The sequence below is a fragment of the Limanda limanda genome, chromosome 21, assembly GCF_963576545.1.
Source record: "Limanda limanda chromosome 21, fLimLim1.1, whole genome shotgun sequence".
NCBI classification, from domain to species: Eukaryota; Metazoa; Chordata; class Actinopteri; order Pleuronectiformes; family Pleuronectidae; genus Limanda; species Limanda limanda.
The window spans coordinates 17,765,176-17,787,580 of record NC_083656.1 but is presented as its reverse complement, the minus strand read 5'-3'; the positions used below and the strand labels follow the sequence as shown (position 1 = coordinate 17,787,580).

Genomic DNA, 22,405 nt, shown 5'->3' with positions numbered 1-22,405 from the left:
ACAAATCAGAGTAACATAATCCCACATGTATTTGTAGAGAAAAGTATGCATGGAAGAAAATGCAGTTAAGTTCAGTTCTCATCTTTATATGGTGTGTGCAGGAGGAACTGGACTGACAACGTGTCAACAACAAAGTCTTGTTAAAGGACCAATGTTAAACGATTGATTGATCTTTTAAGCAATAAAACACATGAGTAACTTCAGTAAGGAGGGTTAATAAGCGACCTACTTTGTAATATCACACAGGGATTGAATACGTTGGGGGTTTCTTCACAAAACATCTTGAAAAACCCAAACACATTCCTTTTTAAAATGTCAAGTTGAGGATAAGACACAATATCACAAAGTCCTCCCTCTTTGGAGGCAGAAATCTTAGACGCACCTAAAACTTAATCTGTATGGCTGAAGCTAAAATGTCCTATTGTGGTTAGTTATTCTGTTAATGAGGCTGGAGTAACTGCAATGTTCATGTGGAACAGTTGATAAAAGGACAATATAATCTCAATCTCAGCCAAATCGGATTTATTATTATTATTTTATCAAAATTATTAAGTTCCTGTTTTTGCAGTGTGCCTTGTAACGTGCCATATTAACCCAGCCGCGTGTCCTCCCTCCTCACTCCCCCGCTGACCTGCACTCACTTGCAGGTTAACAATGAAGACCAACACTACTCAGATCACTATCCTGTGGGGGGGTGGGGGGTGGCATAAAATAATCCTTCATTATTCGTGATCAAGGTAAAAGTTCAGCCTTAGGTGTGGTCAAATTCAAATAAACTGCTATCTGCCTTTCTCTTATAGATTACTGCTGTGTGTGTGTGTGTGTGTGTAGGTGTTTGTTTGTGTGTAGGTGTACATGTGTGTGTGTGAGACCGGCTGGCATTCCAGCCACAGGAAGATTCCGTGGAAAATAGTGCTGTCTGTCAGCCTCTATCTCCTGATGATATCTACCCTGTGTGACCTGAGGAGCAGGGCCTAACAATGGCGGGCCTGTCTGCAGCAGAGGTATGTTAGACGCTCTGAAGACGCAGCGCTGCGGAACAGATAAAGACCTGCGTGCCTCGGCCTGCCTCTTTCCCCGCTCCGTGGCTTTGGGGACCGGTGGGGTGGGGAGGGGAGACCCGGCTCCTGCACCATTAAGAATACCACCCAGAGTGGGGAAGAAGTGTACAAAACACACCCTGGGGCCTGCTGTCACTCTATTCAACACTCAGGGTGAAATATGTTCCTTTTTTGCATTAGTGCCCTCCCCTACTGTAACATGGGAACCGGAGTCAGGTCTGTGGGGACGACCTGGTTCTGTGGCTTAAATACACACACGTTTGAAGAGCGTCTCCATTGAAACAACAAGCACTTTAAACGCCCACCTTGGTGGATACGTTTTATATGAAGCAGGCGTGCTGGGCCAAACACCGTTAATATCATTAAGATGTGTTGGGAAAAATGTTTCCTGTTGTTTTCTGGTTGGCTTCTATCGGGGCAAGACGAGGGGATTACAAAAAACAGAAGGTGCCAGTGTGTGTGTGTGTGTGTGTGTGTGTGTGTGTGTGTATACTTATACTTTCTTTCTACGGAGTGACCAAATTTGAAGAAGTAAAGACAATTTGGACGGTCCTCACTTTTTTACATTGCCGATAAAGATGTGCTTTAAGTTAGGGTTGGGATAGGGTTAGGCATTTGGTTGTAATAGTGAGGTTTCATGCTAGATTAAGTTGCTACGGAATAGTATCCTCACTAACTCTATGTGTTAACTTGTACAGATATCTTTGTGAGGACCATTTTGAGCCTAACTGGGTTGCTTGGGGGTTAGGACTGGCTTTAAAGGGTCGGAGTAAGGGGATAGTTAGTGTCCTCACTAAGTTTGTTTGTGTGTTTGTGTCTGTGTGTGTGTATGTGTGTGTGGGTGTGTTTGTGTGTGTGTGCATACAGGAAAGAGAAAGTTTGGGAAAAATAAGAATAAAGGATGTTGGGTCCCTCTACGCCTCTGGGGTTTCCCTGTATGTTAATCAGAAACACAAGGTCTCTCCCCCCTGAGTTTATTATCACAGGTGCAGATGGTTTGGGGGTGACCAACACACGTATCCCACCGGCTGGCAACACATCAGCAATCTTTTTTTCTTGTATTTTTCACCCTTTCAGTGTTTCCCTTCCGTCAGCAAACGGCTCTGCACGCCCCGCCACGGGCCTGAAGGTCACAGCCGACCTCCTCTTGTCTCGCCTGCAGCCTGACTGACAGATTTAAACCTCATGTGCTTGTTGTTTCATTGTGGGAGAGGGGAGATTCCTTGAGCCGATGATATAACGGCTGTTTAACCACCTGTACGGGTAAACAACCGGCTGCGTTGTGAAGGTTATTGTTCACGTACTTGTTTAGCTACTACGTGTGTTACTAGAGCAATCCAGTAGAGGGAACAACACAGACCTCAGACACTTAGATATTGCATCTCACGTACGCATCCCGGTAATTCCTGAGGATATGCAAAACAGCCATCTTGCGTGCATGTAATTAACAGCATGTATATTCCGACCCTTACAGTTGTGCAGATGTACCGTACCTTGGCTCTCATGGCGCGCTCTGCCTCCAGCTCCTCCTCCAGCTCCTCAATGCGGGCCTGAACAGGGGAGAAAAAAACAGACTTGAGTGAAAAAAACAATAACAGTCTGCTTTCACTAAAATCGAAAATATGTGCAGGATATGTGAAGTTGAGCTGTTAACCTCTGCTTTCACAGTAACTATATCATTCGGACAGAGAGCAAATGGGGCGTCACCCACGCAGACTGTTTGCTATTTCAGGGCAACACTTGTGTGTGGTGCGGTGAGGCCGTCTCGTCCACTCTTGCTTTCTCTTTGGATTTGGCAACAGCGCCTCTGGCTTTTGCCTCAGGTAGCAATTTAGAGCAGGAATGTTTGCGGCCACCGTCATTATCTGTATTCTGACTCAGGGCTGGGTCTGCAGCGTCCAGTCGGTGAGACCAACAAGCATCACTGCCCTTTTCACAACATTCAAGGAATTTGTGTTTTGCCTTGGCGATCTCTCGGTTTTACAGTCCAGGATGAAAGCATCATCTTTACGACTGAAGATCCATTCAAATCAAAGTCCGCTGATTGTTTTGTTCATTGTGTGCCTTTTAAGCATAAGTCAAGTTGGCTTCATTTTTATTTGTAATATCATTATTTCCGATTGATTGGTTTTCCTCAAAGGGAGGAGAGGTGTTCTAGCCTGCAGCTTCCTGACACCACATGTCTTATTTTATTATAAGCTATATACTCTATGCTGTATATGTTAAAATATTAACAACTACAACAAACTATTTCATTTAACAAAAGCATTATGTATTATCACAACCATGTTATACCATTTACTGTGTTATTCACAATCAAAAGGTTAGGAGCAAAAGGTACGGACAACTATGCAAATAACCAATAAATGCATTATTATCTGCTTTCAACTACACAGTGAGATACAGCAGATATTTTAAGTTAAGTCATAATTGTTAATTAACGATAAATAAATGGCTTATTGATGCTGAATAGAAGGGATCTTGCAAATACAGCCCCAAATGAGAAGTTCATGTTTCCTCATATACTGATCTAATAGTCTAAATATCAATATAAAATATGATTTTATTCACACTGAACAAAAAGGCTCTGACACTGTAAAAATGTCAGTAGTGGAAAGTAATGATGGACATTTACACATATACTCATGTTATAGTATCTCTGTTTCCTGTCGCATACCTGAGGAGCAGGTCTTCTTTACTTTAAATCAACAGTTCTGATTTACTTGCTTACTTGGCTTTCATCTTCAAAGGATGCACGACAGTAAAACTTAACAGGTGAAGATTTGACATACAAAACACACACTGCATCCCTAAAACATGATGCATTGTTGTAGTTTTAAGTCATAGTTCAAATTATCCACACAAAAACAAACTTCAACAACACAATGCAACTTGCATATTGGCTATGGTGGTGGTCATTTCTGGTGTTCTTGATATTTATGCACATCCCGATCTTTAAGATTGAATAACATTTTAAATGCAGGTCCCTACAATATAATGGAATATTTTTTCATTCTGCATGCGATCTGAATTCCTGTTCCACCATCTGTTTGCACTAACTGATCCTTGTATGACTTTATTTGATCCCGCTCAGCCATTTAAAAACAATCAGAACAATCTCACATAAATAAATCACCAGCAGCACATTTCTGTTGCAATAATCTCGAGCCAGCGCTGTGTCTTGTGCTGCCAGTAAAGATTTATGGCCAAGTTGTTTCCCAGCATTGCATCCTTCCAAGTTCTACCATGTTCTACCATGTTCTGCGCTATCTCCGGTTTCTATCTACGTCTCAGTGTCAGGAAGTGTGTCTGACATGGCGTGTAGCCCAGGGCAATTCACAGCAGCATCACCTCTACGCACTAATGTGGTGAAAGCCACTCACCAGCTACACTGCATCCAAAGATCCTTCAACGTGAAACTATCAGACAGTATGAGTCACTATAAACAAATGGGTAATAAATTATCCCACGCTTATGTTATTATTTGATTCATTCGAATTGAAGGGGAGCTAACCCGAACACTTGAGAATTATCCCAAAGGTTGGCTCAGACTTATCATCACCTTTTCCCCCAGCCTTTTTAATCAGCTTTTTAAAAAAAGTGAAGCTTAGAAGATAAAAACATAAAAAGTCAAAATAAAAACTCACATGCCAGCGCAGCACCTCTGCAGAGAGAACAGCCATGGTGAGGCAGCAGCAGCCCAACTGACTGACTGACTGTCCCACACACAGACACACAAACTCAAACACACACACACACACTGTTGATCCCCTTCGGCATTTTACTGTCCACACCCCCTCATGCATGCACAGCCTCTTTCTGTCTCACAGTTCCCCACTCACATGTCTGTTTCTTGTTAAATTCCTACTTTCCACAGCCTCAAACCAGCCTCAAAATAAATATTGAGGCTCTAATACAATTGTAGACAACAGTGCACTCACAACATTAAGATGTCTGAGCCAGACAGCTTGGATAAACTCAATTCAGACCACTTATCTATGGCAGAGAGAGTTTATACACTGATTTTGTGCATGTTTAAAAATGAAATTCATTCGAAATGATCCCACATCAATGTTTCTACTGTTGGAACAATGTGAGGAAATAAGAAAATTAGCCCGTCATTGCTGAGGATGGTTGGAGTGTTTGATCTCCATAATTGTATGTGCTTAAAGTCTCTCTTTTTCCGCTGCACACTAAAACTATAATAATTGTCCACAAATCACAATCAGATGTGGCCTCATAGCCGATGTTCCTCAGTTGTATCAGAGGGGATGTTCAGTAGCGTGGGCAGCTACATCCTGTCAGATCACAACCCCCCCAACCCATGTCAGTCAGAGAGGGAAACAGGGGCCAAACACTTTAGTAGCCCAGTCTCTCTCTGCACCCCCTGCTGAGGAGTCCACCATGATGTCGGCACATGCTCGCACACTTCAGGTCCCTGCAGGATTCCACATGCTCTGTTCTTTTCAATGCCTCCACCTACTGCAGCTCCCACCAGGAGAAGCTGCAGTTGTTTGATTGACGGGTGATGAAAGTTCCTGTTGACCTGGTCAAAGCAACGTGCTGTAGCTGACGACCCAGGTTCACGTCAGTGATATTAGAGATGACGTTGCTCCTGCTGATAACAGGTGCACATTGTACAGGAGAGGTACGTTTACAGCATTGCCAAATACTAGTGCAGCGCCTGTTCTAAACCTGCCTGTTCTCTTGTCGTATGTTGATGCTCCGGATCTACATCAGAATTATTCCTTGATAAGTGAGTCCTCTTCAAACAGTTCAACAATATACTGTCACTTTTAATTTTCTGTGTGCTGGACATTGTATGCAGAGCTTTTAATAAACATGTCTATGGTACAAAGTTAAGTTAAAAAACCTTGTGTTCATCCTACCTGGTTTATCTGCAATGGAGATTTTATAGTCAAGGTTTTTTATAAAATGAGACTGAATTTGAACTAACTGCTTTCATTTTTCATATATTGAATGTCAGCTATTTCAAAACTTTGGCATAAAAAAAGACATGGTGAATTACAAAACATAAAAATGCTCTGATGGTGATTTTGCTGCTGTGCTTTATCAAATAATGTAGAAGAACTTGGTCCTCAGACTGAAGGCACAATGCTGCACCCCCAATGACTGCTACTGAGCCCTGGTCTTCTGTTTATTAAATTGTTAATTAATATTGGACGTATTGTTTGTCTGCACTTGTGCACAAAGAATACACATGTCAAGTGTGAAGCTGATAAGATGAATGGTTCGTGAGATTGCGTTCCACATCCAGACACGCAGACATTTGTGGAATTAGTAGGTAGAATAGATTAACATATTATTAACCTTTCATTGTATTATCGAATTTTTTAAAATGAAAGCAGCTACAGGAAATGCATCATTAAGAAACACTCCCTGATTCTCCTACAGTGCTCTTTTCTGTTTCCAAATCCCACGATTCCCTCTCAGCTCATTGCTGCTCTTGCAGAATTCAGCTGTTCAGAGTGAACAGGGAGGAAAGTTGGTCATTTGGGGTCAGTGTTGGGTGTCATGTCTCCACTCCTTAAAATAAAAATAACTTTTCTTTCTTGCATGACTGCAACCTGAGGAGATTTTTTAAGCTTTAGCTATGTGTTTTGTCTCGTGTTATATTCAAACAACTACAGATTCATGAGCGCATCAAACTAATGTCATTTGAAAGAGAGAGATGTTGCTAAATCTAGACAAATAAGAGCACAATAGCTCACATGGCTTCATAGCACAGAGGTGAATGAGGCATCACCTGAAGCTTAGACTGTAAATAACACTGGGGAAAAATCTGATGTAAAGCGTCCAGGGAAACATCTGGTGTAAACCAAACAGACTGCAGGGTACGACTGCGTTCAGTTCCTCGGGTTGTGATAATCCTTTACAGCTCTGTAACTTGGTATAACTGCTTTACGACAGTGTAATAAAACCACTAAGGAGTATGATGGGGCTGTTGTATGAATTCAGGACTGTGACCCCCCATTACCCTGCCTTCAAGCCAACTGCTTCGAATCACAGCACACTGAAGAGGGAGATGTGTGTCAGCGTCTGATTCTACAGAAACTTATGGATATATTCATGTGACCTTTATGCCAAAAAAAGACAGTGGGCGACAGAAATGAGGGACCATCCAGTCAACTGGCCAGCCACCTGCGTCTTTGCACATGCACGCACATACATGCACGCACACACTGTATAATAGTCTCATTGTGAGAAAGTAAGACTGCCAAAGCTATAGTAAATGTGAAAACATGTCCAACCCCGAAGACACACCGATCGCCTTTCACTCCACAAAGACGCTCTTTATTCTTCCCCTGACAAACTTCTAGGAGAAAAATCAGGCTCCCTGAGGCGTCGGCAGTCACCTGAACTTTGAAATAACCATCTCCTAATGTCACTCTCTCTCTAAATCCATTGAAAAGACTGACACAGACAAAACACATTATCTACAGCGTGCACCGGTGACACAGATAAAAGCTCTTGGACTTGCTTGATTCTATCTGGATGGCAGAGTAAGATACACAGGAAAAGCCTCAGTATGAACATTACAGATGCAGACTAAACACCAGAGTAAACAGAATACTCACACAAATATTGGGCGAAGAAATATACCTATCCTAATCATAGTTATTCAATGACTTTGTGCTACAAGGCTTTTTGGAATCAGAAGACTTATTATGGCCTTTTTCTGGCATCATTGGTGCAACACCACAGTGCTCACTGCTGTGTTGGTTTTCCACTGCAGACACCAAAAATGTCGTATTAATAATCTGTGTGGCCACTTCTGCAAAGGCTTTTTCCTTCATTATGTTGCTGTTTGGGGTTCAGTTGTTTTATTCCACATATAAGGCCACAGTGGTTTAGTCAGAAGTCACAGTCACTGATGCCTTTTTGCATTTACAAAACCCAAAACAGAGAAAAAGTGTCTGAGGGATAGTTTAAACGATGTGTATTTTTGCTGTAACATAGCCACAGCTAACGTTAGCATGCCTGGATATGTAGCTTAATTCCTACAGTAGTAACTGGTGCTACTTCAAAAGCCAGCAGTTAGCTTATCATATATAGCATATATCTTTCAAAAAACTGTAAGCAAGCAGATAATATGGACCATGGACAATAGAAATGACATGACGGCTTTCAAAAGTGAAGCCCAATCATCTGGATCTCCTCCTGGTGACTGGCTGTAAATAGGTCGTAAACTCTGATTCCTCCATGTTGGGAGATGGGTCTTGGACCCAACTAAAAAGTCATGCCAATTTAGGGATGTCACCATATCAAGCATTTAGTGGCTGTGTAGCCTTCAAGTAACACATAAAAAGAAAAGACTAAATCTACATAAAACAGAACAATGGCATGTAGGAAAATTAGGAGATATCAGTTTACAGGTACACTGAAAAAAGAAATCAGTTGGACCAACTTAATTTAATTACTTCAATTGGTAACACCCAATTCAATTAAGTTGAATCAAATCAAATAAACAGGTTGGGCAAACCCAATTGATTTAAGTCAGTTGAACTTAATAATCTCAGATAATTCAAATCAAAAATGTGCATATATGCAACTTAGATTTAAGGCAATTCAACTTAAAATTTCCCAATTTTCCAACTCAATTATTTGCTTTACCTAAAAGTAATATATTGAACCGTAAATACCTGATTTTTTGCTTTAATAGAAAGTAGTTTTTAAGGTTACCTTTGTGTGTAAATTTAGTTTGTGCAATACAATTTTAAAATACTTTCTAAACAATATAAATGTTCAGTTGTCTGGAATAAAAGACATTCTTAAATGTGACTTTTTTTTAAAAAACTTTATTTAAGTAAGTAAATGTCACAACAATATTTTGGTTTTAAACCAACACATATGCATAAAAACATGTATAATTTAGGTCATTTTCGCTCAGAAAAATTTGCACAAAATGCGTAAGTTAAGCAAGGATGCTCCTGGCATCCTTGCCCCTCTTTGCCACTAACAAATACTGCCATGGTGAGCTGTTCCAGGTCCTTCTCAGCACTTTCAGCTCTTGAGTCCTACAGATGGGTACATGACACAAAAACCAAACATCATTGGCAGCACTTTGCACTGTTATACAGTTACTATGCCTTAGGTAGGACAAAAATGCACCATGTGTAGGATATTTATGCATGTCCCCTGGACTGACATGCATATTAGTTAAAACTAACAAGATATTCCTTGATCAGGTCATCTGCATCTTCTCCCAGGAATATTATGAGGGCTTTCAGTAGACACTCTCTCCGAAGATGAATATCCTCAGTCTAGGAAAAAATGATCTTGATTAATTTTCCAAATCTCTAAAAACAGATGTCTTAACTCTTAGAGCTAAACTTTTTCATCTGCTTAAAAGAGGCATAGGTGACTCTAGATTTTCATAAAAAAAAGAACAATGTGAGTGCAATGGTGTAGCTTTCCTACAGCTGAAAACATGACCTGTAAATCAAAGACCTGTCAACATTGGTCTGCCCATGTTTATGTATCTATAAATGATACAGATAACCTGTGACACCCCCCCTTAGCTATTAAGACAAATCAGGATCTCCTCTGAGGAAACAGATCTACCTGGTCCAAAGTCTGCATGATGCCAGCAATCTTCTGGCGTGTTGCTCCTCCTTTGGAACGGATGACTCTGATCAGCTCACTGGAGTGCATATCTAACTGGGCCATGAATTTCTCCTCCAGGGGAACAGCCATGAGCCTCTGGAACTCTGCGTTGATCATAAACAAATGACAATTGATATGGTATCCTTGTACACAACCTTAGGTTTTTGTAAGTAGCCACAGAAGCATGCATATACAACCACAAAAATATAAATACACCAAAAAGTACAACAAATATATAAACTATGGACAACCAATTAATACAAAAGCTGAGAAACTTTGATCATTTCAGTTCCATAATTACCTCTCTTTGATGGAATAGTGCAGGCCATCTGTCCTTGAAATCCTTTAGGCTGGGCTCTTTGGTTAGGACCTCTTGTCTTCTGTAGGCACTACTGTGACCAATCCTCCACGAGTATAGGGTTAGGACCGCCTTTTTCATTAGCATGCAGACACAGAAATAAAAAAATGGTAATTTATTAATGTGGAAATAAATGTAAGACATTTAATCATGTATGTCCTATTTATTTATTTGTTATGCCTTTATTTATACTTACGTCATTTTGAGGAACATGCTGACATTTGTCAAATTTGTCTGAAACAAATACACACATCTCAAATGTACATTCAAAGCATAATTATTATTATATTATTGCAATTATTTTGCTCACTTCAGAAGACACTGCCCTGTACATACAGTCACAATACATTCTATGGAAATCATTCTTGGATTTTAACTTACCTTAGGTTAATCTTGTTTCCTGGGCTCAAGTAACCAGCTGGAACGTATGGAACAAAATCATGTTAAGAATATAAAAGTTAATTTATACTGGATGAAATGGGTACGTTCAGCGTCTAGTTAGAGCTGTATACAGTTAAACAGTACTACATGTAGGTTCATTGTAGGCTCTTTACACCAGAAATGGCCCTGTTTATGGACTTAATGGGCACAGTAGTGACTAGTTGAAAATACTGAGCTGGTAACACGGGACAACGAGCAGGTTATCTGCGGTGCTTTCACACAGTGAGCACTTATCGCCGTCATCTCCATACCTCCCAACATTAATACAAAGGTTGTCATGTCGCCCTGGCACAGAAATACTGAGCTGAGTACGCTTAGCGTAACGAGTTACCTGTGGTGCTTTGACACAGCGAGACTCGTCTCCATACTATCCCAACGTAAATACGAGGGCCGCCGCAAGAAGGGGCGACCAGCCGAAGCACCCAGCTTCTCTCCCCCGAGCCCCTTTCCCCCGCAGCTCCTCTCCCCGCCCGAACCCCCCTCCGCCTGACCGTTTCAGCGGGGAGATGTGCGCGAAACCCAGGGGCCATCACAGATGTGCAGGACTTCAGGCAGGAGTGAAGCCGCTGAGCCCGGTGACATTTTCAGAGATGCAGATACATTTTAATGTCAAACTGAGGGGCTCAGGCTCCATGAAGAAAGACACCGGGAACGGTTTTTAACGGGAGTGTTTCGCTCGGGCGTCGGAGAACTTGGCAAACGGCTAGCTAAGGCTAGCGCTAGCATCTAGCCCCGCTAGCACCTCGATGTTAACCCACAATAAAACACACGTCTTCCAAACTCACCGACTCTAGTCTGGGTGAAATAAATCATTGGTTCACAGAGTTAGCTTGATGTGAATATATGCCGTCCTCTCTGCCTCCTGCCCCGGCCTGAGTGGTTGTTTTTACGCCGCATAAGCTGAGCGTGACTGGGCAGCGGCCCCGACTCTTCCCCGGTGAAAGTACGGAGGAGCCACTAACCAAAACACAAAACCCGAAGTGACCGCATTTTAACACTTATATAATAGCTTGGCTCTTATGAAAACATAACAACATATTCAGGGGACAATTTAATACCTTACATGATATATCATTTGATAGGAGAAAAATCGTGCACTTGACTCACCTGCTGGAGGAAAAGAAAGATGGCGGCGATCGGGCGACGAAATCCCACCGGAGAAAACAGAAGTTGACGTCCTGACGTCAGACGCAATATGGTTAACTTAAATGAGGCGCTTTGACTCAAATAAGAAATGTGGATTAAAGGAACAAGCTGTTTTATTAAGTTGATAAAGTACACAAACGTGGACTGCCACCACTAAAGCAGAAAACTAAGTGAGATTCACTCAAAACTTTACATCACTTCAACTATTACTCAAATCCTCTTTTTAGAGTGTAGAGCTCAATGACTGTAAGAACAGAACCTCTCCCCAATCCGCACGGGTCTCATAAACTCCAGAGCCAACCAAACAAACACAAAGCAAACCCTCAGCACTACACAGGTGCCACCAACATCTGACCTGTGACAGTAAAGTGAGCACAGGTCAGCGAAGAGGATGTTCAGGTGTTTGACTGAGAGGGCTTTGCTGAATCCCTGGTTTAGATTGAAATGATCAATGTGTTACAACTGTGTTTTTCCACAATGATAACTCAAATTGTCTGTTGTAACAGAGATCTGGAACCAGAACAGACATCTCCGTGTGTGGCACCTGACATATTTGTTTACAGTTTTTTTTCTTGCATTATATCATTACATAAAAACCTGTATTTTGTGTTGATCCCAAACAAACTGCAACGCTTAAATGAAAAAGATACATTTCATCATTGTCAAAAGTCGTATGAATATCTTATGAAAAAGCTGTGCCTGCAACTTCTTGATCAGTGACCCACTTAACACATGTTTTTGTATCAGATACACAATGCCAAGAAAGTGTCAATGACATCATGCCGTCTGTAGACACTGGCTAAAGCAGTGGTGATATGGATATCAGTCAATATCATAATCAAATGATCAAACACAAAGTTGTTTATTCCGTTGCCGTGGAGACGTCTATGTAAGGAATCACAAACAGAGATATATTGAAGTCTTCAAAAAAAGAGGGAATCTCAAACCCAAACTTCACCTAGTGACAGCATCGTATAGACGCAGGAGATGGTTATCATGTAGGCGTTGAGTTTTAACCATCTCTTGACAGGCATGGAGGTGTGAAGTGAGTGATCCAATCACAGAGCAGCGCCCAGCGGCTCTGCTGAAAGACTGGTATGTATCCTGGAAGCTACAGCGCAGTGTCCTGCATGTCCTTTTAGGAAACAGATTTTCATACATCTACCAAGTCACCATAGAGGTTCTCATCCCAGTCGAATATTATTCAAATATTTCTGGTCAAAGGAAAACGCTTTTCCTGGTGAACTTTCTCTGAGCTTTCTACCATCAGTGCCCTTTATGACCTTACATTATTATTGAAATCCAGCTGCAGGTTGAGCTAGATTTTATCAAGGAACTAGCTTATATTGGATGAGACATGTAATTTTGCAGCTCTTTGAAAAATGTCATCACATAATCTCAAATTACAGGCTGCAGATGGAAGGCACATACCAACCCTGCTGCCTGGCAGATGACTATCAAGCAAAAAGAGTCTTCATGTATCCTCTACATGCAGTTGTGCATTGCAGCAACAGTAGACTTGGAATAATAGTGATACAAACATTTAGGTACTGATTCTCCTATTTCTAGTTTATTCTGGAGTGGATTTGCATGATTCACAGTTAAAAAAATGATATTCATCTCAAACTTACGGTTATACAGACCCATGGTTGTTTCTTTGACTCAAACAAGCAATATTAGCTCAGGCTTCCTTAAAAACTAATTTGAGTGTGGATTTATCCCATCACCAGTGTGAAGGTACTGAAAGCAAACTGTTAAACTATTAAAGCTGCACTGAACTCTGCAGGATATTCTCCTGAAATTCTCTGCAGGGGCTGTATGTGTGAATGCAAAGGTCCGAGTCATGCTGCGAAGTTCTTTGGATTTTTTCTCTCTGCCTCCTTGTAAAAACTCGAGATAATCTCCAACAAATCAGCCCTTGTGCATCTTGAAAGGATTGACTTCTGGAAACCATCACACACACTAGACCAGGGGTGTCCAAACTTTTTGTCCCGAGGGCCACATACAGAAAAAAATACCAAGGACTGGGCCACTCACGCCGCCACGCCCCCCTGCCCTGGAGTGGACTGTTGACAGTCGCGTCGCTCAGGGTGAGGGGGCGTGGCGTGGTGGCATTCTGAGGGACAGCTAGCAAGTCAGCAAAGCAATTCACCGCCAGACCACTAGGTGGAGTAACGTTTTTTGTCGAAGACAACCTGAGAGACACCTTCTTTGTCGACTGTTTATTAATTTTTCTGAAGGACAAATTTGTCCCTGATCATTCTGCACAGCTTCGTACACTCGACCTACCTTCCAGGAATTGCAGGTCATCTGCGTGTCCTTGTATTTAGTCAGTGACGGGTTATACAAGTGGTCATACTTTCAGATCTCTTCTGCCAAGTGCTCTTCTATTTGGTCCATATCCGTTCTTCTAAATCTTCCTTGGTTTCTGCCGGTATTATGGGGCAGGAAACCGGAAATATGACTCTGGAAAGGATGTAGTTAGCGGACCAATCACAGCCTTGCGGGCTGCGTGAGGCTTGCGTAGCTTTGTCGTATAGTTACAAAAATTGGTGAACGCACGCAAGCATGAAAGAAGGGGCACGCAAGCACGCAAGGGGCTCTTGCGTGCCCCTTCTTGCGTGTCTCTGAAAACGCAGAAGCATGCAACGGCCTCTCTCCTCTCGACGAAGCCTGGACCCATAAAGCAAAACAAAGTGCTTCAAGTAAGTGCCATTTAAGCGCTACTAAATTTTGAGTTTCAAAAAAAAAAAAAAAAAAAAAATTTTTTTAAATTTTTTTATACATTATATTTTTAGACATTGATGCGGGCCAATTAAAAATGGATGGCGGGCCGCAGTTGGCCCGCGGGCCGTAGTTTGGACACCCCTGCACTAGACCAATGCTAAACTGACCTGTTGCTCTTTGCTCTTTCTCTGCAGTCCGCTGTTGAGGGCCTCCTCTGCTTCCAGTTTGGAGCTGGTACTGCAGAGCTCCAGATCCTTCCTTCAGGGGGGAAAGGGAGATCATAAACACAATCAAAATCATCCAATGGAACCAAGTCAGTTCAAGGATTGAAATGTTACTAAGCACAACAAAAAACACTTAATTTCGCATCATATTTACATTTCCCAGTTTGCTGAAACTCCAGTTAATATAAATACAAATTGAGCACTCAATCCACCGAGAGAAACCATGAGATGGGCTTGAATATTAAGGAGAAATTTGGAATAGTGACCTTGAGTAAAGATGTGTTAATAAAATTAAAAAATAAATAAATAATACAAATAATAAAATACTCTACAGCATAAATTGTACATGAATGAAGACATATCACCTCAAAATACAGTTGTAAACAGATAATTTACAATATGTTGCACATATACACTTGTCCTCTTTCTTTTGGCTTTTTAGAGCCTGTGATGAGACTAATGTGGCAAAACTGCATTTAGAATATAAATTGTGGCACTTTTCAGACCTTCACATTCAGCATTAATGTTTTGATTAAAGGTTTTTTATTTGTCAGTGTTTTTCCGCCTATTTATTAAGAGTGTTTTCTGTTTAATTATTACCTCGTGTTGCATGTATATCCTTGTGTTTTCCCACTCCGTGTTCTGTTTCCCGTTTTATTTTGTAGGCCCTGCTCCTGGTGTGTTTTCTTTCACTTCCTGTCTTTTTGATTGCCTGCACCCGTCCACATGTGTTCCACCTGGGTTCAATTACCCCGGCCTTCCCTGTGTGTGTATATAAGCCTTTGTGCTTTCCTTTGTCTTTGTCGGTTTGTCGTTGTAATGTTTGTCGTGATCTCCTGTGCTTGTCTTGATGTCTGTCTTACTGCCAGTCATAATCTCCTGTCGTTGTACTTCATCTCCTGCGCTCGCGTCCCCTGCTTCTTCTGCTCTCTGTAAACTTCTGCTGTTTTTCCCCGTGTGCTCTTCGTTTTTTCAGTTTTGACTTTTGAGATTCCTGCGTTTGTTGTTATTTTTCTGCCAAAGACACTTTCCAATCAAAAGGACACCTTTTGTTTAAACTCTGCATCCTGGGTCCATCTGCCCAACCAAACCTGAAAATGACTTGATCTGTGTGTTACAGTAACGCCCTTTGCCTTTCAGACATAGGTGTCAATACAGGTTATATATGAGACAGGACTGTTACAGAAAGAGCCACAGTGCTCGTGCATTATCTGGCAATATTAATGGCTATTAATAACCATGCAATATTTAATCCATTGACCGTATCAACTGTTAATTTTACTGATATGACAACATAGTTTTAATCGAAGAATCATGCCAATTAATCTTCATTGAAAATGAAGCAATAAAGTTGAGTTGGCTGAATGACAGATTCTCTCCCAAAACAGACTGTTTGCAAAATGGCACCTTAGCAACGTCAGTGAAAACAAGAGTAAATATGTGGGTGTGTGTTCTCTGATAACTGACCTGAAGGCTGATATGCACATTCTTGATCATCACTTTTGAAAATCCCTCAACTTTTCATTTTGCTCCATCATCGGCTAAATTTTCTATTTATCTGTACTTACTTTGATTTATAACCAAATACCTGCAAAAATAATTCCCCTGTGCCTCAGCTGTGCTCTCTGACAGTTGGTTGCTGCAAGGCAGAGTATAGTGAATGATCCAATTTGCTCTCTTATTACTGAGGGCAGATAGCAACATGTCCGGATTGTAGTGGGTAGAGGTGGGAGTGGGAGGGACTGGACTGAGGAGCGCCTTGGGGCAGCAGCATCATGTCAGAATATCAATTCATTTTTGAGGCCAGTTTGTCTTCCTGGGTTTAATAGATAGGATCGGTGCAGCTTTCCATTCAATCGATAGACAGCTGTGGACATGACCAGATGTCATATGCATCGATCGACAGCATCACATGTCTGTACACTGATATAGATGTCTATAGCAGACAAAGAATTTTAGAAAGTATATATTTATGCTAATAAATGATTTATATTTTAAACATAGATTTCCATTTTCTAAGGTTTATAACTGTGTTGCCGCTGTATGATCACTCACTGGAGGGTTGGGTTTAACCATCTTTTCATTTACCACTTCACAAGTTAGAGAGAATTCCATAAGGGTAATCAGAAAAACAAACAAATGTGATGGTTGTTGTGGAACAGGACTTACTCCTTATGTAGATGTGAAATGCTCATGAATGTCTAAACCAATTACACAGTAAGCTATCTGAGTGTGTCGAGGCAACTCAGTAAATCTCAAAAAATGTCAACCTCATTGTTCTAGAGGAAAAGGCAGAGGATCATAAAAGTCAGTGGGAATCATCCGCTGGGACCTTGAATGTTTGTACAACATTTCATGACAATTCATCCAAAAAGTTGTTGAGATCTTCTAGTCTCGTCCAAAGCAGTGAACTGACTCACACACAAACATTTCCATTCATACCACTTTGCAAGGGTGGTTAGAAAGATACTTCAAATTGACCAACACCAAAATTAAATTTTAGCTTCAAAGCAAATATTTGCTGTGTCGGCCCAAAGACTAGTTGGGCTGAGTGGGACATTCTACTATTTTGTTGCCCAAAATTGAGATGTAGTCTCCATTTTTCCATACTCTAAAATCTATCTTTGACTGACCTTTTGATGAGGTCTTCCAGACCGCTCCTCATCTTCTCCATCTCTCCCAGACTATCCTGAGTGGATCGGCTGTCCCCCTCTAGCTTTCTCCTGCTCTTCTCCAGCTCACCGAGCTGATGGTGCTCCTGCTCCAGCTGATACTCCAACTTAACACAGGCAATGAAAGGAAGGAGAATCTATGAGCATAATGTCTTGCAAGTGCAGAAAGTACAGTTCAAACTGATTGAGGTTTTGAGGACTAAAATGGGTACTAATAGCTTGAAACTATAATTTCCAGTAGTTTTAATATTTTGTGCCAATAATCAATATATTTTATTCCGACCATTTATAACATTGGACCATTTTATGCATAAAATTACATGTATTCAATGTCTCCCTACCTTTGCCAAGGCCTATTGGCTAACAGGGTTACAATTAAGTGGAATACTAACATAAGTTTCCATTCCTCATATCACTGTTTAATAGTTGGTTTATAACAATATTACTGCAGCATGTGTTTTTGTAGGATGCACACATGTTAGAGCAATATGATCTCAGCGTGATCTCTAATAAGAAATACTCTGCCTCTGATATGATGTGACGTTTAAACAGTTACATTTTCATGAGAGTTTTAGTTTTATCTGTTGTTAAATGTTTCCTTGTAACTTTGCTGTGAATCACAACTGTGCTGTTTTCTACAGTATAAAGTTAAACTATTTCATACAGTCACTTTTCATGAAGTATGAATTGGGTAAGCCAGAGATTCATCAGCAATAATCCAGCTGTATGGTACTATCCACTTCAAATGGCACACAAAGCTACCGCAGATGTATTGGTTGGCTGAAATACACCAACTGATCTGAGCCTTTCACAGACAAAAATAATATTATGTTCAAGTTCCAAATAGTTTCCTAATAGGATGAATTGTTTTTTTTTTCTTTTAGTTATTTATCAAATGTAACGGTGAAAACTGTAAAATATCAAGACTCGATAAAATGTCTTTGTCACAACAGTTTGATAACAACATCTTAAAAATCCTTGCCAATTTGTTCTATGAATATATACAGGTCAATTTTGTACAAAACCATATCGGTTGAACTCTAATAAATGTAAATAAAAGGAGTGTGATGACTCCATTTCATCACATGGTCAGAATTACAACCCAACTACTACTATCATACTTAACGTCTGCTCGGTGAGCCAATACAACAGTTTTGTAATGTGTTAACTTTACGACCTTTAAAAGTTACAAGATATCTATGTTATGGCAAAAGCTTGTGCCAGCCGCCGAGGTACTTTGACTTTATCATCTCTCAAAACATATCTGAATTAAATCTTTAATATTGTATTGTTCATCGGGAGTGGGTGCTTGCTGCTGTAAACAGGAGGCAGATCGGCTACTTTGCAATTGGTTGCGGAAAATCTTAAGGTCCACAACACGGTTCATGTTTATATTTATATTTGATCTGGTAAGTTCACATTATGAATAACTTTGTTTGACATACAGCCCAAACATTCTGCCTCCATCAATACATGGGCTGTCTCTACCTACACTAGACATCGATTGATTTGTAGACGGCCACGCATGGCGTATTGACGATTTAACTATTGTATTGGCTAACTTAACTTAAAAAAGTGCATAGACAAAATAGTAGTAGCCGTTCCGTATAAATGGAGAATACTAATGACCTGGTTCACTTCACAAAATTTTGCCACTCTAATCATTATTTTATAACTATTAGCAAAAACTAGCGCCCTTGTCATTTAACCATTATTTTGACAGAAACAAAGACAACCAGCAATTGCTGTCAATTGTCAATTGCTGATCCAGCTTCGGGCAAGTGGTCAGACAGTCTGAACTATCCAAACAAATTTTTTTAACATCCAGATCGAGGTCACCTCGTTTAGATGAACATTTTTTTGGATCATGGTCTAAGGCCACTTTCACATCTGTTATTTAGGTTTTGGACAAAACTGGAAAGTCTGGCCCAAACTAGATGGGCATGAGAGCCCACAAAGAAAAGCAATGGCAAAAAGTGACAGTGGGGATTTTTTTGCTTGGATTGGCAATGAGGTGCAACAGAAGGGTAATGTGATAAGAGAAGGATATAGGAAAGTATAGGATGGGAGTTTTCAAAACTAAAATGTAGTTTTGAAAATGTAAATTAAATGATTCACAAATAAAATATTATATGTTGCATTACCGACCTATAAAAGTTCAAAATATGTTCTTACATTCTCAGCTTGCATCTGGAGCTTGGTTCTCTCTTTGGTCAGGAAGTTCACTTTCTCCTCTTCGCTCTGTAGGTCCTCGATGGCCTGCTGTAGGGGTGAAACAAGATGCATGAGCCTGGGCTGCACATGTGTCCCTCAATCACTGATCCTCCATCACATCCATCTGTCTGCCACATTGGCGCTTGGAAGATGGAGGTTGTTTGCTTGCAGAGAAAATGTCAGAAGTCACCTCCAGTCTGATCTGACAGATCAGAGAGTTTCTCTCCATCTTTCCATCAAGGGGAACTAAAGCATCGGAACACCAAACTCAGTGACTGCCTAAAAATTACTGAAACAGCTGCAAGAGCCCCAATGATGCCAATACGATCCACATCGTGTGCTTTGTTCGCAAGTTCCTCTTTTTGTTCTTGGTTCAATTTGTAAGACATGGTCAACAAACAAAGGGAGAAAAATAAGGGCTGATGCTAAATTGCTCCTGCAGATTACACAATGAAGCAGATCGGCTACTGTTGATCAAAGCATCTGGGAGAGATTAGTGAACACAGCCTCTTGTAGCAGCCACAGAGCATCATGAGGTTGTTAAAGGTTACGATTCCTGTAGATTTCAGAGCATCTGCCCGGCTTTTGAAAGTCTAGTGTTGTACAGTTATAAGGAGCAGATTTATTACAAGAGCGACTTTTGGAAGGTCTTCAGGCCATATGGTTGTGTTTTCCTCAAAGTATGTTTCACTCTCAGTCAAACAGTAAGTGAGGTATCTATGCACTGACAAATAAGACAAGGCTTTATGAACAATCACAAAAAGAGCCAAACAGCAGGACATGCTGTCAAAATGATTTACACAGTTTCAACCGAGCCTTCAATCTTTATTGTAAGTGACTTTGGGGTTTCATTAAATTTAATGGCCATGATTGATTCTTGATTGTGAAGACACTAGTTTAACAAACAAACAAACAAACAAACAAAATAAATAAACAAAACAAACTCAAGGTTTACTCTTTATTCTTTTCAAGAACTTTCGGCTGCTGGTCATGGTCTTCATCAGAATTTTTAAAGCTGTAGCCCGTAAAATGTAGTTCTGGATATCTACGTGGAACTTACTATACATACTTAAGTGATGTCAAATGAAATATTCCCATGTTTTCTGAACCTGTGCGGCACATGTGTGAAATCTGCCTGCTGAGAGGAGGCAGCTGAAAGCTCCGGAAAAGGCAAATAAGTAAACGATGAGTCACTGTCTTCTTTTTAATGTGATGAACCCTGATGAATGAGGTTCTGCAAGAAGTGAACCATCTTTGGGGAAAAAATGTTTGGCACATTTCCCATTTGTTAACATGTACTGGGCAGGGTTTATGACAGTCTTGACCTATACTACAAGTATATTATTTTACTCTGTATAGCAATACATCTCACTATGCATGGTAGTACATTTATATTACTATGTTCTATGTTATTACTAAGGATACACACAGTGCATTTTGGTGAATAACATTTGAAAGTTAACGTAACTTTGGTTGTTTATAAGAAACTCAAAAGGCACCATTAACTTCATTGTCCCGCCCAAACGGAGCCTGTCTCCTCTGGCTCTGAAGGACTTCAGTAAAGTCTTAGAAAATAACCTCTGTGAAGGCGCAAGGCTGACATCAGGCGCATTTAAAGCCAGAGTCTGCATGAAACTATTGGGGATTTAGCCACAGTATCGAAGTCCAGCCAATACAAGAGCTTGTCCAGTCTTGACTCAGTCTCAGCTGTCAATCACATTTCACAGTTTTTATAGCCTCAAATAACAAATTAAAACCAAAAAATTAGCACTTGAAGATAAATTTTTTACACGTATTCTGACTTTTTGTCCCATCCACTAGCATAGAGGAAGTGGGACTTGTGAGCTTTAATGCAAAAAAAGATCCCTTGTGATGTCATCAGGGTATTCTCAGTCAGGGCTTGGAGACTAATTCTTGTTTTTTTACTGTGTAATGCTTCATTTATGAACCATTTTTTCAGCTGTCTTTCCAAAGTCCCCCAACTTCATGGAAGCATAGTATTAAATGAATGGAATGGCCCATTACAACTGCATACTGTGCAGCAGTATTTCACCCTGATGCTTCACCACGCTCACCTGGCTGAGCTCCACCAGATGTTCTTTCTCCTTCTGGAGCCTCTGCACCGCCTCGTCCTTCTGAGAAAGCTGCTCTGACAGCCTCCTCAGCTCACTGTCTGATGACTACAAACAGAAAGATAGAGTACATAATATGAATCACCAAACGTATACCATTACATTCATCAGCACATGTTAGATTTCTTCCTAATAGCTCTGCTGAACCACTTCTCTCTGTTATGAATGCGTTCCTCTTGGGCATGCAGCCATGAAAGGGCCACAAATATGTTTTACAATACAGTTCGGATTGAACAGATGAGTGAATCCACTTCAAAAATGTTGCCTCTTTTGGATGAAAGACATCATCTCCAGGTGCTAATAACTATTATGACAGCATACCACAAACTTTAGACAGGGTCACGTAATTTCTTCTTCTTTTTTTCAAAGCCTAGTGTCAACTCTGCTTTCAAACAGGTCTGGTCCTGTTGCATGTACTGTGCTGGAGTCCTCTCCCACCTCCCTGTTACTGTATCTTCACCACGTGAGCGACCAATTAGCCAAGAAAACCTTCATATAACCAGAGGATCAAGATCTCAACTCTGTGACCCAGAACAAAAGAATAAGTGTAAATTTGCAGAGGCTAAATCAACAACACCTTCTGCCAGTTCTTCCATCTTCACATGCGCTCTGGAGAGTACAGTACATTCTTGTGACATTCCTGAACTGAGATAGCATCTTAATCCTTTAATACCCCTCAGTGGGACAGATAAAGGGGGTTTGGTGAGGGGCTGTAATGGAGATTTCAAAACAGCCTCTGCTTGTTAGTGTCTGCGTGGAGGACCCAGTGCTTCATCATCACATATTTAATGTGTTTACCACT

At 40.7% G+C, this 22,405-nt stretch overlaps 1 protein-coding gene across 1 annotated transcript in view; it reads right to left on the bottom strand.

The window, feature by feature from the left end:
- The window catches only part of LOC133027447 (putative uncharacterized protein MYH16), a 54,357-nt gene that overhangs the window by 10,800 nt on the left and 21,152 nt on the right, over nucleotides 1-22,405 (bottom strand). The window contains exons 4-11 of the mRNA XM_061094458.1: nucleotides 21,547-21,651; nucleotides 19,433-19,519; nucleotides 17,219-17,364; nucleotides 14,529-14,619; nucleotides 11,990-12,063; nucleotides 11,596-11,666; nucleotides 9,648-9,793; nucleotides 2,555-2,611 (exon numbers count right to left, since the gene is read on the bottom strand). Of these exons, the coding sequence (XP_060950441.1) occupies nucleotides 2,555-2,611; nucleotides 9,648-9,793; nucleotides 11,596-11,666; nucleotides 11,990-12,063; nucleotides 14,529-14,619; nucleotides 17,219-17,364; nucleotides 19,433-19,519; nucleotides 21,547-21,651 (777 nt within the window). The remainder of the gene's footprint in view (nucleotides 1-2,554; nucleotides 2,612-9,647; nucleotides 9,794-11,595; nucleotides 11,667-11,989; nucleotides 12,064-14,528; nucleotides 14,620-17,218; nucleotides 17,365-19,432; nucleotides 19,520-21,546; nucleotides 21,652-22,405) is intronic.